This window comes from Manis pentadactyla, chromosome 2 (assembly GCF_030020395.1).
Source record: "Manis pentadactyla isolate mManPen7 chromosome 2, mManPen7.hap1, whole genome shotgun sequence".
Lineage (NCBI taxonomy): Eukaryota > Metazoa > Chordata > Mammalia > Pholidota > Manidae > Manis > Manis pentadactyla.
In genome coordinates this window covers 98,867,371-98,883,155 of record NC_080020.1, presented here as the reverse complement: position 1 = coordinate 98,883,155, position 15,785 = coordinate 98,867,371, and the positions used below count along the sequence as shown (strand labels likewise).

General features: G+C 37.0%; 1 protein-coding gene and 1 long non-coding RNA gene across 4 annotated transcripts in view; one reads left to right on the top strand and one right to left on the bottom strand.

The window, feature by feature from the left end:
- The window catches only part of MAP3K1 (mitogen-activated protein kinase kinase kinase 1), a 78,454-nt gene extending 74,773 nt beyond the window's left edge, over nucleotides 1–3,681 (top strand). For all 3 annotated transcript variants that reach the window (XM_036900165.2, XM_036900174.2, XM_057495090.1), the window contains exon 20: nucleotides 1,080–3,681. In XM_036900165.2, coding sequence (XP_036756060.2) covers nucleotides 1,080–1,229 — 150 coding nt within the window. In that variant the 3' untranslated portion in view covers nucleotides 1,230–3,681. The remainder of the gene's footprint in view (nucleotides 1–1,079) is intronic.
- LOC130681702 (uncharacterized) overlaps nucleotides 1–15,785 on the bottom strand; it is a 67,307-nt gene that overhangs the window by 36,374 nt on the left and 15,148 nt on the right. The window contains exon 2 of the long non-coding RNA XR_008994960.1: nucleotides 5,551–5,682. This is a non-coding gene — a long non-coding RNA (uncharacterized LOC130681702). The remainder of the gene's footprint in view (nucleotides 1–5,550; nucleotides 5,683–15,785) is intronic.

Sequence of the window (15,785 nt, the reverse complement as noted above, 5' to 3'; positions counted from 1 at the left end):
TGTGCTTTATAAAGTTACCGCAAACACTAATTTAGCAAATATTGAGTCACTGTTCCTGCATGAAATATGTACATATATATATGACATATCAAACTTTAAAATGTAAAACTTGAAGTTCTTCACATATATAATCCATACATTTTTAAAAATCTAATTTACTATTTTTTGTATTTAAAGAATTCATACCCAAGTCAGTTGCCAAATCCTGTTCTACCTTTCTGACAACTCTTAAATCCATTCTCTCCATTTCCCCAAGGAAATAATGTAATGGTTGAGGTTTTTAGCTTTTGAGTCAGACATGCTATTTAAAAGCTTGGGCTTTGGAATCATTGTAGATCTGGTTTCAAATTATGATTCCATCCCTTAATAGCCATGTGACTAGGAAAATTAATTAATCTGTCTGGGTGTAAATCATGGAATTATTACAAGGATAAACAAAATTACCTCTGGGCCTAAGTAAAGCACTTAACACACAGTCACCTTTGTGGCAAATATTATTCCTGTAAACTAGCCCCCGAGCACTTCTTACCTGCCATAACCTCTTCCACTCCTCCCTACAATTATATAGCATCCTCAATCACCTGAAAAAAATCAGTGCAACTGTTTCTGATGTACTAAATTGATTGGCCAGGTTTAGTCTTTCTCACTCTGAATAGCTAGCTCTCTGTGCTGAAAAAGAAATAGAAAATTTGCAGTGAAAAGCAAAGAGGTCAAACCATCTTGGGAAGTGAATATGAGGAAAGCAAAATTCATTTGGGTGAATGCTTTACCTGGCCATTATCATTTTGATGCACTTAGCCTTGTTCATTTGAGAGAATAAGGAAAACTATCAGTGCATCTGATCAGGATATATTTGATGAAATTCTAAAATCCTAAAAACTGAAGGAGTTTTAGAGGGAACCTGCCATCCTGTAGATGAGTTCTCCATAGACTCCTTGTGAGCAGGAAGTCCACCCACTTCTGCTTCAGTTCCTTTGTGTACTAGATGCATATATGAGGTTATGAAATATATGTGCAAGTACTTCTATATCAGAACTTCAGTTGTGGAAAGCTTCAGCATACTGGTGTTTCTCCTGCAGATTGCTAGTGCAACTACTGCTCCATCAATCCCTTCACATTTGTCTCCTGGTTTACGAGATGTGGCTCTTCGTTGTTTAGAACTTCAACCTCAGGACAGACCTCCGTCAAGAGAGCTACTGAAGCATCCAGTCTTCCGTACTACGTGGTAGCCAATTATACAAATAAACTATAACGGAGACAGGATGCTCAACAAGAGAAAAAAAACTTTTGTGAGGAACCATGTTGATAATCTGCTGGCCCTCATGCCACTGAACAGCTATGAACGAGACCAGTGGGGAACCCTTACCTAAGTATGTGATTGACAAATCATGATCTGTACCTAAGCTTAGTATGCAAAAGTCCACAATTGTGTGCAGAAACTGTAAACCGTGCCTTTCAAAGAACTGGCCCTTGGTGAACAGGAAAGCAATGAAGTTTGCATGACTAATAACAGAAGCATAATTTTATTATTATTTTTTTTGGAGCACTTTTTCAGCATAATATTAGCAGCTGGGGGGCTCAGGAACTATTTTAATGTTTCAATTATTCTTCCATTTCATATCATGATCACAGCAGGGGGTTCTGCAGTTCCATTCAGTTTTTTTGTCACTGGCTATAAAAATCAGTATCTGCCTCTTTTAGGTCAGAATATGCTATAAGTAGCAGTAAATGAATATATTTTTTAAAGCTGGTAAATTCTTTATGATCCACAGTTGACCTTTATTTTTTTAATGCCTGGGCAATTGTGGTTCATTGTGCATTTTACTGTTGGCCCATTCATTTCGTTTTTGGAAAATATGGTTCTATATTTTCATTTCACTTTCACTTTTGTTTACTATTCAGGGAAAGGTGATTTTTTTCAAACCAGAGAAAAAAAATAGAACTAGGTGTGAACTAGAGTTTATTAAATATCTTGCTATTGCAAGGGTTTTTTAAAATACAGCTTTTGTTTGTTTTTAAAATTGGAATATAATAAAATACTACCTTCTTTGAGTCAGTCACTACTTGTGCAGGTTAAATATAAATTAAGTGAAAAATCAGCTATTCTCTGTGATACAGCTCACAACCAAGATCATCTTGAAATTATTTGAAAATTTTTAATGTATCAGTTTCTTTTTTAGGAAACGTCACACCATTTAATCTTACTCTGTATGTAACAATTCATCATCACCACTGATAACAACCTGTAACTGCTGTTTTCCTTCTACTGTGCGTCATCTCTTTACATTAGCCTGGCTGATAATAATTAAAGAAAAACAAACTTAATCACTCAACTACCAATGAATAATAGTTTTTTTTAATAATAAATTTCCTTTGAATTTGGAAAATGCACTCAGAAAAGTAAAATTAAATTTTATTTACATACTAATTCCTTGGATTTTGCACAGTTATCTAATAGTTTTTGTCTTGTTTGAATTCGGATGCATGGAATCCTAAAGGAAAATGGCAGTTCTTTTAACCTTTTTTTGTGAGTCTTTTAAATCAAGTACTGATTAAGTATTTAATACCACTTTGAGATGTTAAGTTTTAACTCTTCAGAAGCCAGTTGAATTGCAGAGTGAAATAGAATTGGTTATTCTCAAAGACTCAGGATAAACTAAATAAGCTATATAGAGTACATTTTAAATGTATAACACAAATTGGAAGTAAAATAAGTTACAAGATAAGTTTACAGGGATATATTGCATATAATTTTTAAAAGGCAGGTTTTGTTTTTTTATGTGAATGTGTTTCTTAGTGAAATTTTACATTCCTTTGTTTTGGAAGATTGGCAATATTTGAAGAGTTAAAAATAATACCAAAATGTGAAGTTTGGTAGCTCTAAATGTGTTGTTGTACTTGACTTTCTTTTTTTTTCTCTTTTTTTGACTACTTAGAATTTTTCATAGTTCTAGTAAGATTGTTTCCAAGTCTCTCATGTGCAAGCTTTAAAGGATGCACTCTTGCCATTTTATGTACTGGAAGATCATTGGTCAGATTAATACTGTGTCTGACAAAAATGTAAACTGTATAAACTGAGGAACCTCAGCTAATCAGTATTACTTTGTAGATCACCATGCCCACCACATTTCAAACTCAAACTGCCTCTTTGATGTCAAAATCCATTGTTTGAGTTTGTTTGCAGTTCCCTCAGCTTGCTGGTAATTGTGGTGTTTTGTTTTTTGTTTTGTTTTTAATGCAAATGTGATGTAATATTCTTATTTTCTTTGGATCAAAGCTGGACTGAAAATTGTATTGTGTAATTATTTTTGTGTTCTTAATGTTATTTGGTACTCAAGTTGTAAATAATGTCTACTGCTGTTTATTCCAGTTTCTACTACCTCAGGTGTCCTATAGATTTTTCTTCTACCAAAGTTCACTTTCACAATGAAATTATATTTGCTGTGTGACTATGATTCCTAAGACTTCCAGGGCTTAAGGGCTAACTTCTATTAGCACCTTACTGTGTAAGCAAATGTTACAAAAAAAATCTCTGGGTTAAGAAAATTTGGCTTAAATGTATCCTTTGTTATTTTAAATATATTGAGGTATTTTAATTAAAATTTTTACCCCATTGAAACAATTTTATAGTATTTGTACCTATTTTGGTGTTTTTGTCTTTATAGTAAATAAAAAAGTTTTTGAACAAATGTTGTTACTTTTATTTATTTTGAAATAATTCCATACTTACAAAAAAGCTATAAGAATACCACAGAAAATTTCCATATACTCTCCACCCAAAGGCCCTACTCAGGTTTTGCCAGCTACCCAAGTATATCCATTTTAGCAAAGGGATCCAATCCAAGGTCACATGTTGCTATAAGTTGTCTTGTTTCATCAGTCTCTTTCAATTGAGAACCATCCCTTGACTTTCATTACCTTAGTAGTTTTTAGGATTACAGATCGATTCATAGAAGTCACTGAATTTGAGTTTGGTGCCTCCTCATGATTCGATTCAGAGTAAGCATTTGTGACAGGAATATCTTAGAGGTGATACTGTAGGTCATATCAGGAGGCATACAAGGTCAATATGTCCCATCACTGGTGATAACTGATTATCGGAGTAGGCTTCACCACTGTCGTATTACTCATTCTCTTTAAAGTTAATATCCACCTCTATATTATGTATTTTGTGGAGTTAATACTTTGAGACTACATAAATACCATGTTCTTCATTCCAACTTTAGCTCTCTACTCTTCACCTTGACTGAATTATTACTGTGATGGTTGCCAAATAGTGATTTTCTAGTTCCTGCATTCCTTCTATATTTTTAAAAATGGGCATTTTGCTATAAGGAAGAGCTTTCTCTTCTCCCATTTATTATTCATTTATATCAAAGTAGATTTGTGGATTCCTATTTAGTGAGATAAAATCCATTACTAATCATAATTTGCTCATATAGTAATATTTAGCCATTGGGAGCCTCTGAGCACTAGCTTCTCTATTGATAAACCATCATTATTCTTTGAACACTTCCATACTTTCAGACCTGTCTTGTGCATTTTTTGCTTCTTTCCTGGGGTCAGCCATTTTTCCAAAGAGCCCTGATTCCTTTGATGGAGGTTGGTATTTAAAAACAGAGTACTAAATATGCTCATTGCTCCTGAGAGTCACTGTTCCCAGATCCTCTTAGAAGACAAAGCTAGAATACATATATGAATACACAGAGTTTTTTGCACAAATATGTGAAATATAAAAGACATACCATAATTTCACACCAATCTAAATCCAATCTACTACCATCAGCGTTCATGCAAGCTTTCCCTGTTTCCATATTTGTCACTCCTTTCCTGGACAATGAGAAACCTGGCTCCCATTTACCTCAATACCTTGACATTTGCTCAAGTCCTCCCCTACAATCCCCACCATCCTATGTAACTAGTCTCCTTATCCTCATTAGGCTGCAACCTCACTCAGCTGGTGTCCCTGATGGGCCCCAACCCCTGGTGGACTGTCCTTGCTCCAGCTTGCCTAAGGGCTTTAATATGTTTATATATATTAGTATTACACATATATTACATATATAATTGTTTTATATATATATAATATTTTTAGAGCAGTTTTAGGTTCACAGCAAAATTTAGTGGAAGATTGAGACGTTTCCCATATACCTCCTGGCCCCACATAATACTGCATACCCCACTGTCAATATTTAACAACCTTTTTGATAAAAAAGCAAAGCTTTTTTAAAAAACGTTTTTTTTTAAAATTTTAAGTGAAATACCTATTTTTAACTATGTGGCTTCATGTGTCATATTTTCACATGAATATTACTGTTCCCAGACAGCATAGATTAAATTTAATTGATTCTGTTCACACAACTTTATATCATTTGGTATTTTTAAAAAGCATATTAACTCATGTTAAACTGTTGGACAAGGGAATGATGATTTATTCACCAGCTACTATTTTCTGACATAGTTTCAAACAGTGATTACAGTCCATTCTACTAATAAGGAAATGAGGCATTTTTTATCATTCTGCAATTCAAGCTGCACTAGCGAACTCACCTGGCCTGCCCAATGGTTTTAGACTATACCTTCAGGTTGATTGTTGCTGTTTTCTGATTTCATGCTTCATATTTTTCCTCAGTAGTCATTTATCACATAATCAAACTTAATCAGAAACAAAATGATCCAACCCTGTAAGACAGGTAATATCACTGAGTTCAGAAGCCGCTGTGTGTGTCTACATTTGTTCTAAAGTTTATGCCGATATATAGTCTGATTTAAAATGTATACCTTTCAGTATTTCATAGGCTCTGGATATTTTTGCTAAATACAAAAGACTTAACAAAAAACATGACATTAGATATATTTCTGTCATTCTAGGAAAACAGTAACTTTGAGAAAAGCTTTCTGTTTCAAAGGAATTAAGAAAATTATTCTGTTCCTTGATTCTGTCTAAATTATAATACTATTATAAAATGACCAAATCTGGGTAGATGCCCAAGATGGCAGCATAGGGAAAGTCTAAATTCATCTCCTCCCAGAGACACAACAAATCTACGCCTACACATACAGCAATTCCTCCTGAAGGAGAACCAAGGGCTGATTGAGCAGCTGTTGCACAAGAAAAGAGTCCACATATAGAACAGGTGAGATGGGAGGAGGAAAGACGATGGCGGCATGAGAAGTGAGGTGGAAATCTCCCAAAACCATATATTTTGAAAATACAGCAAATACAACTACTTAGAGAGTGACCAGAAGTAAGAGTGCACCAGCCAATCTACATCTGGGAGAAGTGAACATCTCATGGAAAGGGTAAAGTAAAAAAGCTGTGACCGGGCAAGACCCAAAAACTCCTCCCACCCCAGCTCACCAGTGGAAGGAAGAGAATCTGAGCAGGGAGGGAGTAGAAGCCCAGGACTGCTAAATACCCAGCCCTAGAAATATACTCCAGGGGCACAGACCCACATTAGACGGGATGAAAACCAAAGTCAGAGACTGAGACTGCGAGCAGGTTCCCACAAGCAGCTGCCCCAGAACAAAAGAAAGGCAGGTGCTTTGAAAGACTTCTCAACAGTGAGAGGCTGCTAAAGGGGCAAGGGTTTAGAAGAGGCAACAGGTGAACAAAACCATCCCAGCACACAGCCAGCAGGTTGGGAAGTTTCAGGAGCTTCAGGCGCTCCATTCCCCTGGTTGGCAATGCAGCCCCAAGGCCCTTCTCTGCAATAAGCAGCTTGCCGCTTCTTCTTCCTCCCCACTGGCACATGCACACAAACCCGCTGTCCCCGCCATTGCTGCAGACCAACTGGAGGGCAGCCCTGCCTACAGCAACTGCACAGCTTAATGCAGAGGCTTCTCCCTGTGCACGGCTAACTGGCCCTGACAGTTAAGGCAGGCACTGCAGGCGGCAAGCACAAAAGGGCTTTGCCCTCCTGACAGACACCTGCACTGCTTGCCCACGACCCCCACCATCGCCTAGGACAGCAGGAGGGCAGCCCCACCCACAGCAACTTAGGGGATTAACCCAGAGGCCTATCCCTGCCAGAGGCTAACTGGCCCAGACGGTGGAGGCAGGGACTGCGACCAGGAAGCAGGAAAGGGCTTTGTCCTTTTGGCAGACATCCACGCTGCTTGCCTGCAGCCACTCTTATTGCTCCAGAACTATGAAAAGGCAGAAGAACCTTGTTCAATCCAAAATCCCTCAAATGCCATAAAGATGGCTCTGTGAGACTGAAATCACCCATCTTACTGAAAAAAAATTCAAAATAAAAGTCATAAGCATGCTAATGGAGCTACAGAAAAATATTCAAGAGCTAAGGGACAAATTCAGGAGGGATAGACACCTTAAAAAGTACAGTTACTGTAATGCAACAAACAATGGAGAGATTTAAAAGATTAGATGAGGTAGAGGAGATGGTAAATGTAACAAATAAAAAGAAGCTGAGGCAGAGAGAGAAAAAAGGATCTCTAAGAATGAAAGAATATTGAAAGAACTGTGTTACCAATCCAAACAGAGCAATATTCACATTATAGGGGTACCAGAAGAAGAAGAGAGAAAGAAACGGATAAAGAGTGTCTTTGAAAAAATAATTGCTGAAAACTTTCCCAATCTGGGGAAGGAGATAGTCCTCAGGCCATAGAAGTGCACAAATCTCCCAACACAAGAGACCCAAGGAAGACAATACCAAGACATATAATAATTAAAATGGCAAAAATCAAGGACAAGGACAGAGAATTAAAAGCATCCAGAGAGAGAAAAAAGATCACATACAAACAAAAACCCATCGGGCTATCATCAGACTTCTCAGCAGAAAACATACAGGCCAGAAGGGAGTGGCATGACATATTCAATGCAAAGAAACAGAAGAGCCTTGGACCAAGAATACTCTACCCAGCAAGATTATCATTTAAATCTGAAGAAGGGATTAAACAATTCCCAGATAAGCAAAACTTGAGGGAATTTACCTCCCACAAATGATCTCTACAGTGTATTTTAAAGGGACTGCTCTAGACAAAGGTGTTCCTAAGGCTAAATAGCTGTGACCAGAGGAAATAAAGCCAACAGTAAAGGAAATAGACCAATTAAATACTAACCAAATGCAAAATTAAATCAGCTACCCACAAAGTCAGTCAAGTGATACACAAAGAGTACAGAATATGACACCTAACATATAAAGAGTGGAGGAGGAAGAAAAAGGGAGAAAAAAAAAATCTTCAGATTGTGTTTATAATTGCATAATAAGTGAGTTAGGTTAGACTGCTAGATAGTAAAGAAGTTGTCCTTGAACCTTTGGTAACCATGAATCCAAAGCCTGCAATAGCAATAAGTACATATCTACTGACAATCACCCTAAATGTAAATGGACTGAATGCACCAATCAAAAGACACAAAGAGTTACAGAATGGATAAAAAAGCAAGACCCATCTATACGCTGCCAAGAAGAGACTCACTTCAAACCCAAGGACATACACAGACTAAAAGGGAAGGGATGGAAAAAGATATTTTGTGCAAACAATAGGGAGAAAAAAGCAGGAGTTGCAATACTTGAATCAAATAAAATAGACTTCAGAACAAAGAAACTAACAAGAGACAAAGAAGGACATTACATGATAAAGGGGTCAGTCCAACAAGAGGATATAATCATTATAAATATCTATGCACCCAACATAGGAGCACCCGAATATGTACAACTAACACTAACAGAATTAAAGGGGGAAATAGAATGCAGTGCTTACATTTTAGGAGACTTCAACACACCACTCACTCCAAAGGACAGACCAACTAGACAGAAAATAAGTAAGGACACAGAAGCAATGAACAACACATTAGAACAGATGGACCAAAGAGACATCTATAGAACACTCCACCCAAAAGCAATAGGATATACATTCTTCTGAAGTGCACATGGAACATTTTCCAGAGTAGATCACATACTAGGCCACAAAAAGAGCCTCAGAAAATTCAAAAAGATTGAAATTGTACCAACCAACTTCTCAGATCACAAAGGTATGAAACTAGAAAAAAAACTGTACAAAGAAAAAAAAAAGGCTCACAAACACATGGAGGCTTAACAGCATGCTCCTAAATAATCAATGGATCAATAACCAAATTAAAACAATGATCAAGCAATATATGGAGACAAATGAAAGCAACAGCTCAACACCCCAACTTCTGTGGACACAGCGAAGGCAGTTCTAAGAGGAAAGTATATAGCAATTCTATCTAAAGAAGGAAGAACAATCCCAGATGAACAGCCTAATTCACAATTATTGAAACTAGAAAAAGAAGAGCAAATGAGGCCCAAAATCAGTAGAAGGAGGGACATAATAAAGATCAGAGAAGAAATAAATAAAATTGAGAATAAAACAACAGAATTAATGAAACCAAGAGCTGGGTCTTTGAGAAAATAAACAAAATAGATAAACCCATAGCCAGACTTAATCAAGAAAAAAGAGAATCTACACACCTAAACAGAATCAGAAATGTGAAAGGAAAAATCACTAAGGACACCACAGAAATACAAAAAATTATTAGAGAATACTATGATCAATTATATGCTAACAAACTGGATAACCTAAAAGAAATGGACAACTTTCTAAAAAATACAACCTTCCAAGGCTGACCAAGGAAGAAACAGAAAATCTGAACAGACCAATTACCAGCAATGTAATTGAATTGGTATAAAAAAAACTACCTGAGAACAAGACCTCTGGACCAGATGGCTTCACTACCGAATTTTGTCATACATTTAGAGAAGACATAATACTCATTCTCCTCAGTTTTCCAAAAAGTAGAAGAGGAGGGAATACTTCCAAACTCATTCTATGAAGCCAGCATCACTCTAATTCCAAAACCAGGCAAAGACCCCACAAAAAAAGAAAACTACAGACTAATATCCTTGATGAACATTGGTGCAAAAATACTCAACAAAATAGTAGCAAACAGAATTCAAAAATACATCAAGAGGATCATACATCATGATCAAGTGGCATTCATCCCAGGGATGCAAGGATGGAACAACATTCAAAAATCCATCAATATCATCCACTACATCAATAAAAAGGACAAAAATCACATGATCATCTCCATAGATGCCGAAAAATCATTTGACAAAATTCAACACCCATTCAAGATAAAAACTCTCAACAAAATGGGTATAGAGAGCAAGTACCTCAACTTAATAAAGGCTATATATGACAAACACATAACCAACATCATACTTAACAGTGACAAGCTGAAAGCTTTTCCTCTAAGATTGGGAACAAGACAAGGATGCCCACTGTCCCCACTGTTATTCAACATAATACTGGAGGTCCTACCCATGGCAATCAGACAACACAAAGAAATAAAAGGCATCCAGATTGGTAAGGAAGTTAAACTGTCACTGTTTTCAGATGACATGATATTGTACAAAAAAACCCTAAAGAATCCACTCCAAAACTGCTAGATCTAATATTGGAATTCAGCAAAGTTGCAGGATACAAAATTAATACACAGAAAGCTGTTGCATTTCTACACACTAATGATGAACTAGCAGAAAGAGAAATCAGGAAAACAATTCCATTCACAATTGCATCAAAAAGAATAAAATTCCTAGGAATAAACCTAATCAAGGAAGTGAAAGACCTATACCCTGAAACCTACAAGATACTCTTGAGAGAAATTAAAGAGAAGACTAATAAATGGAAATACATCCCATGCTCTTGGGTAGGAAGAATTAATATTGCCAAAATGGCCACCCTGCCTAAAGCAATCTACAGATTCAATGCAGTCCCTATGAGAATACCGACAGCATTCTTCAACAAACTGGAACAAATAGTTCTAAAATTCATATGGAACCACAAAAGATCCTGAATAGCCAAAGCAATCCTGATGAGGAAGAATAAAGTAGGGGTATTATACTCCCCAACTTCAAGCTGTACTACAAAGCCACAGTAATCAAGACAATTTGGTACTGGCACAAGAACAGACCCATAGATCAATGGAATAGAATGGAGAGCCCAGATATAAACCCACACATATATGGTGAATCAATATATGATAAAGGAGCCATGGACATACAATGGGGAAATGACAGCCTCTTCAACAACTGGTGTTGGCAAAACTGGACAGCTACATGTAAGAGAATGAAACTGGATTACTTTCTAACTCCATACACAAAAGTAAACTCAAAATGGATCAAAAACCTGAATGTAAGTCATGAAACCATAAAACTCTTAGAAGAAAACATAGGCAAAACTCTCTTGAATATAAACGAGCAATTTTTTCATGAACATATCTCCTCAGGCAAGGGAAACAAGTAAATTGAACAAGTGGGACTATATCAAACTAAAAAGCTTCTGTACAGCAAAGGACACCATCAGTAGAACAAAAAGGCATCCTACAGTATGGGAGAATATATTCATAAATGACATATCCGATAAGGGGTTGACATCCAAAATATATAGAGCTCACATGCCTCAACAACCAAAAAGCAAATAACCTCATTAAAAGATGGGCAGAGGATCTGAACAGACACTTCTCCGAAGAAGAAATTCAGATGGCTAACAGGCACATGAAAAGCTGCTCTGCATCACTAATTATCAGAGAAATGTAAATTAAAACCACAATGAGGTATCACCTCATACTAGTTAGGATGGCCAACATCCAAAAGACAAGCAACAACAAATGTTGGGGAGGATGTGAAGAAAGGGGAACCCTCCTACACTGCTGGTGGGAATGTAAACTAGTTCAACCATTGTGGAAAGCAGTATGGAGGTTCCTCAAAAAACTCAAAATAGAAATACCATTTGACCCAGGAATTCCACTCCTAGGAATTTACCCTAAGAAAACAGGATCACAAATTCAAAAATACATATGCACCCCTATGTTTATCACAGCACTATTACAATAGCCAAGAAATGGAGGCAACCTAAGTGTCCATCAGTAGATGAATGTCTTCACCAGTTCGTTGAAGAATGCTGTCAATATTCTGATAGGAATTGCATTGAATCTGTAGATTGCTTTAGGCAGGACAGTCCAAAGAAGATGTGGCACATATACACAATGGAATATTACTCAGCCACAAAAGGAAAACAAATCCTACCACTTGCAACAACATAGATGGGGCTAGAGGGTATTATGCTCAGTGAAATAAGCCAGGCAGAGAAAGACAAGTACCAAATGATTTCACTCATATGTGGAGTATAAGAACAAAGAAAAAACTGAAGGAACAAAACAGCAGCAGAATCTCAGAACCCAAGAATGGACTAACAGTTACCAAAGGGAAAGGGACTGGGGAGGATGGGTGGGAAGAGAGGGAGAAGGGGGAAAAAGGAGCATTACAATTAGTACACATAATGTAGAGGGGGTGGCACAGGGAAGGCAGTATAGCACAGAGAAGACAAGTAGTGACTCTATAGCATCTTACTATGCTGATGGACTGTGACTATAATGGGGTATGTGGTGGGGACTTGATAATAGGGGGGAATGTAGTAACCACAATGTTCCTCATATGAAACCTGAGCATAATATTGTATATCAATGATACCTTAATTAAAAAAAAAAGAAAACAGGTGAGATGAAGACACAGGAATGACAAGAACCCCACCCTAATGCTAGGAACTAAAGAAAGGATGGATATATCACTGAGGGACCCATGCACTGATTCACCCAACCTGAAACAAAAACAAACACAAAAACAAAAACACAGCTTAAAGGGCAAATAGAATATAAGCATAGGAAACCCACTTACTAACATAAGCACTGCCAAATCATAGGGGAACTGCTGGAACTCTCTCCCAGGTTAGCAGTGATGGCCAGTGTCATTGTTTATGTTCCCTCTCCACCTTTATATCACAGATGGGGGCAGGGTCCAGGCATGCTAGTCTGCCTGCCACCTCAGTGAGCCCCAGGCCCCTAGCCCACATCAGCAACAGAAGTCCCTACAAGGCTAGTCCTGCTTCCACACTTACCCATGCCTACCTGAACTCCAACAGTCCCCCCAAAGTGGTACTGGCACACACCAGAACACCCCCAGCCTCTTCCCACTTCAGCACCAGTAGTCCTACTGGGGCACTACTTGCATGAAGCACCTCGGGACCTCATCACATGTCCACTTCAACTCTAGTTATCCTACAACGGTGACCCGTGCTTGCAGAATGCCTTGGGACCCCAAGCCCATGCCCACTTCAACTTCAACCATCCCACCAGAGTAGCCCTAGTGTAGAGTGCCCAGGGACCGCCCCCCAGCCTGCACCCACTACAGCACCAGCCAGTCAGCCAAAGCTGCCAGGTAAATGCAGTCTACACAGGGGATGATCCTACCCAAGGCCACTCCTTCAAGGCTGGGAGAGGTAGCTATTTTGCCTAATTCATAGAAACAAATACAGTGGTCAAACAGAATGAGACAGAGAAATATACTCCAAACGAAAAAACAAGACAAAACTTCAGAAAAAGAACTAAACAAAATAGTTAAGCCATCTACCTGATGAAGAATTCAAAGTAATGGTTACAAAGATGCTCAATGGATTTGAGAGAAGAGTGGATGAACTCAGTAGGAACAACAATGAGATAGAGAATATAAAAAAAGAACCAGAGTTGAAGAACATAACTGAAATGAACAATGGACTAGAGGGAATCAACAGAAAATTAAAGGACATAGAAGAACAGATCAGCAATCTGGTAGACATGGAAATGGAAAGCATTCAAGCTGAACATCAAAAAAATATTTTTTTTAAATGAGGATACATGAAGCATCCTCTAGAAGAATATCAAGTATACTAACATATGAGCATAATAGGGGTCCCAGAGAGAGGAGAGAAAGAGAAAAAAAAAGGCAGTAAACTTATTTGAGGAAATAATAGCTGAAAATTTCCTTAACCTCGGGAAGGAAACAGACATCCAGGTCCAGGGATGACATCCAGGTCCAGGGATCACAGACACCCCCAAGCAAGATGAACCCAAAGAGGTCCACATCAAGACACATAATAATTAAAATGTCAAAGATTAAAGATAAAGAATCTTAAAAGCTGCAAGAGAAAAATCAACCAGGTACATATGACAAAAATTCCAGAAGGTTATCAGCTGATTTTTTAGCAGAAATTTTACAGGGCAGAAAAGAGTAGCATGATATATTCAAAGTACTGAAAGGAAAAAAAAAAACTACAACCAAGGACACTCTACTCAGAAAGATTATTACTTAGAACTGAAGGAGAAAGATTTCCCAAACAAAAGTTAAAGGTGTTCATCATCATTAAACTGGCCTTACAAGAAATGTTAAAGGGATTTTTTTAAGCAGAAAAGAAAAGGCTATAATTATAAGAAAACTATGCAAGGAAAAAATTTCACTGGTAAAATCAAACATATAGTAAAGGCAACACATCAGTTAAAAGCTAGAATGAAGGTTAAATGAAAAGTACTAAAATCAATTATATCTATAAAATTAGTTAAGGAACTCACACACAACAGATGTAAAGTATGACATCATATACATAAAGGAGTAGGGGGAGTAAAAATGTAGAGCTTTTTGAATATGTTAAACCTAAGTAACTGTCAACTTAATAAGGCTGTGATATACTTATCCTGTCATATATGAACCTTATAGTAACCATAAACCAAAAGCCAATAATAGATACACAAAAATAAAGAGAAAGGAATCTGAACATAAGTGATAACTAGAGAAAGTCACTACTAGTAAGGGAAGAGAGCAAGAGAAGAAGAAAGGATCAGAGAAGAAGGAGAAAATAACCTCAGAAAACAATCCACAAAATGACAATAAGTACATACCTATCAATTATCATTCTAAATATAAAGAGTCCAAAGCTGTGACCAAAAGGCATAGGGTGACTGAATAGATAAAAAATAAGACCAATATATATGCTTCCTACAAGAGACTCACTTCAGACCAAAAGACACAGACTGAAAATAAAGGGATGGAAATACATATATAATGTATGGAAAAATGGAAAATGTTAAGTCCATTCCTGTTAAATGGACTTAACAGATACATACAGACAATCTGTGCAAATGGAAATGAATAAAAGGGTGGGGTAGCAATACTTACATCTGATAAAATAGTTCTTAAAACAAGGACTGTGAAAAAAGACAGGGGCATTATATAATAATAAAGGCATCATTCCATCAAGAGGATATAACAATTATAAATATCTATACACCCAAGAGAAGAGCACCTTAATATATACAGCAAATATTAACAGACATAAAGGGAAAAATTGACAGTAATACAGTAAGAGTAGGGGACTTAACACCCTACTTACATCAATGGATAGGCCATCCAGACAGAAAGATCAATAAGGGAACAGTGGCTTTGAATGATACATTAGACAAAATGGCCTTAACAGATATATACAGACATTCCACTCAAAAACAGCACATTCTTTCCATGTGCACATGGAATATTGTCCAGGATAGACCACATGATAGGCCCCAAAACAAGTCTCAAAAAATTTAAGATGACTGAAATCTTATCAAACATCTTTTCCAACGACACAATGAAACCAGAAACCAATTACAAGAAAAAAAATGGGAATAAGAACATGTGGAGGCTAAACAACATGCTACTAAACAACCTTTGGGTCAACAAAGTAATCAAAAAGGAAATTAAAAAATACCTAGACAAATGAAAATTGAAACACAGTTATTCAAAATCTTTGGGATGCAGAAAAAGTAGTTCTAAGAGGGAAGGATATAGTGATATAGGCCTACCTCAAGAAACAAGAAAATTTTTAAATAAACAATTTAACCTCACACCTAAAAGATCAAGAAGAACAAACAAGGCCCAAAGTTAGTAGAAGGA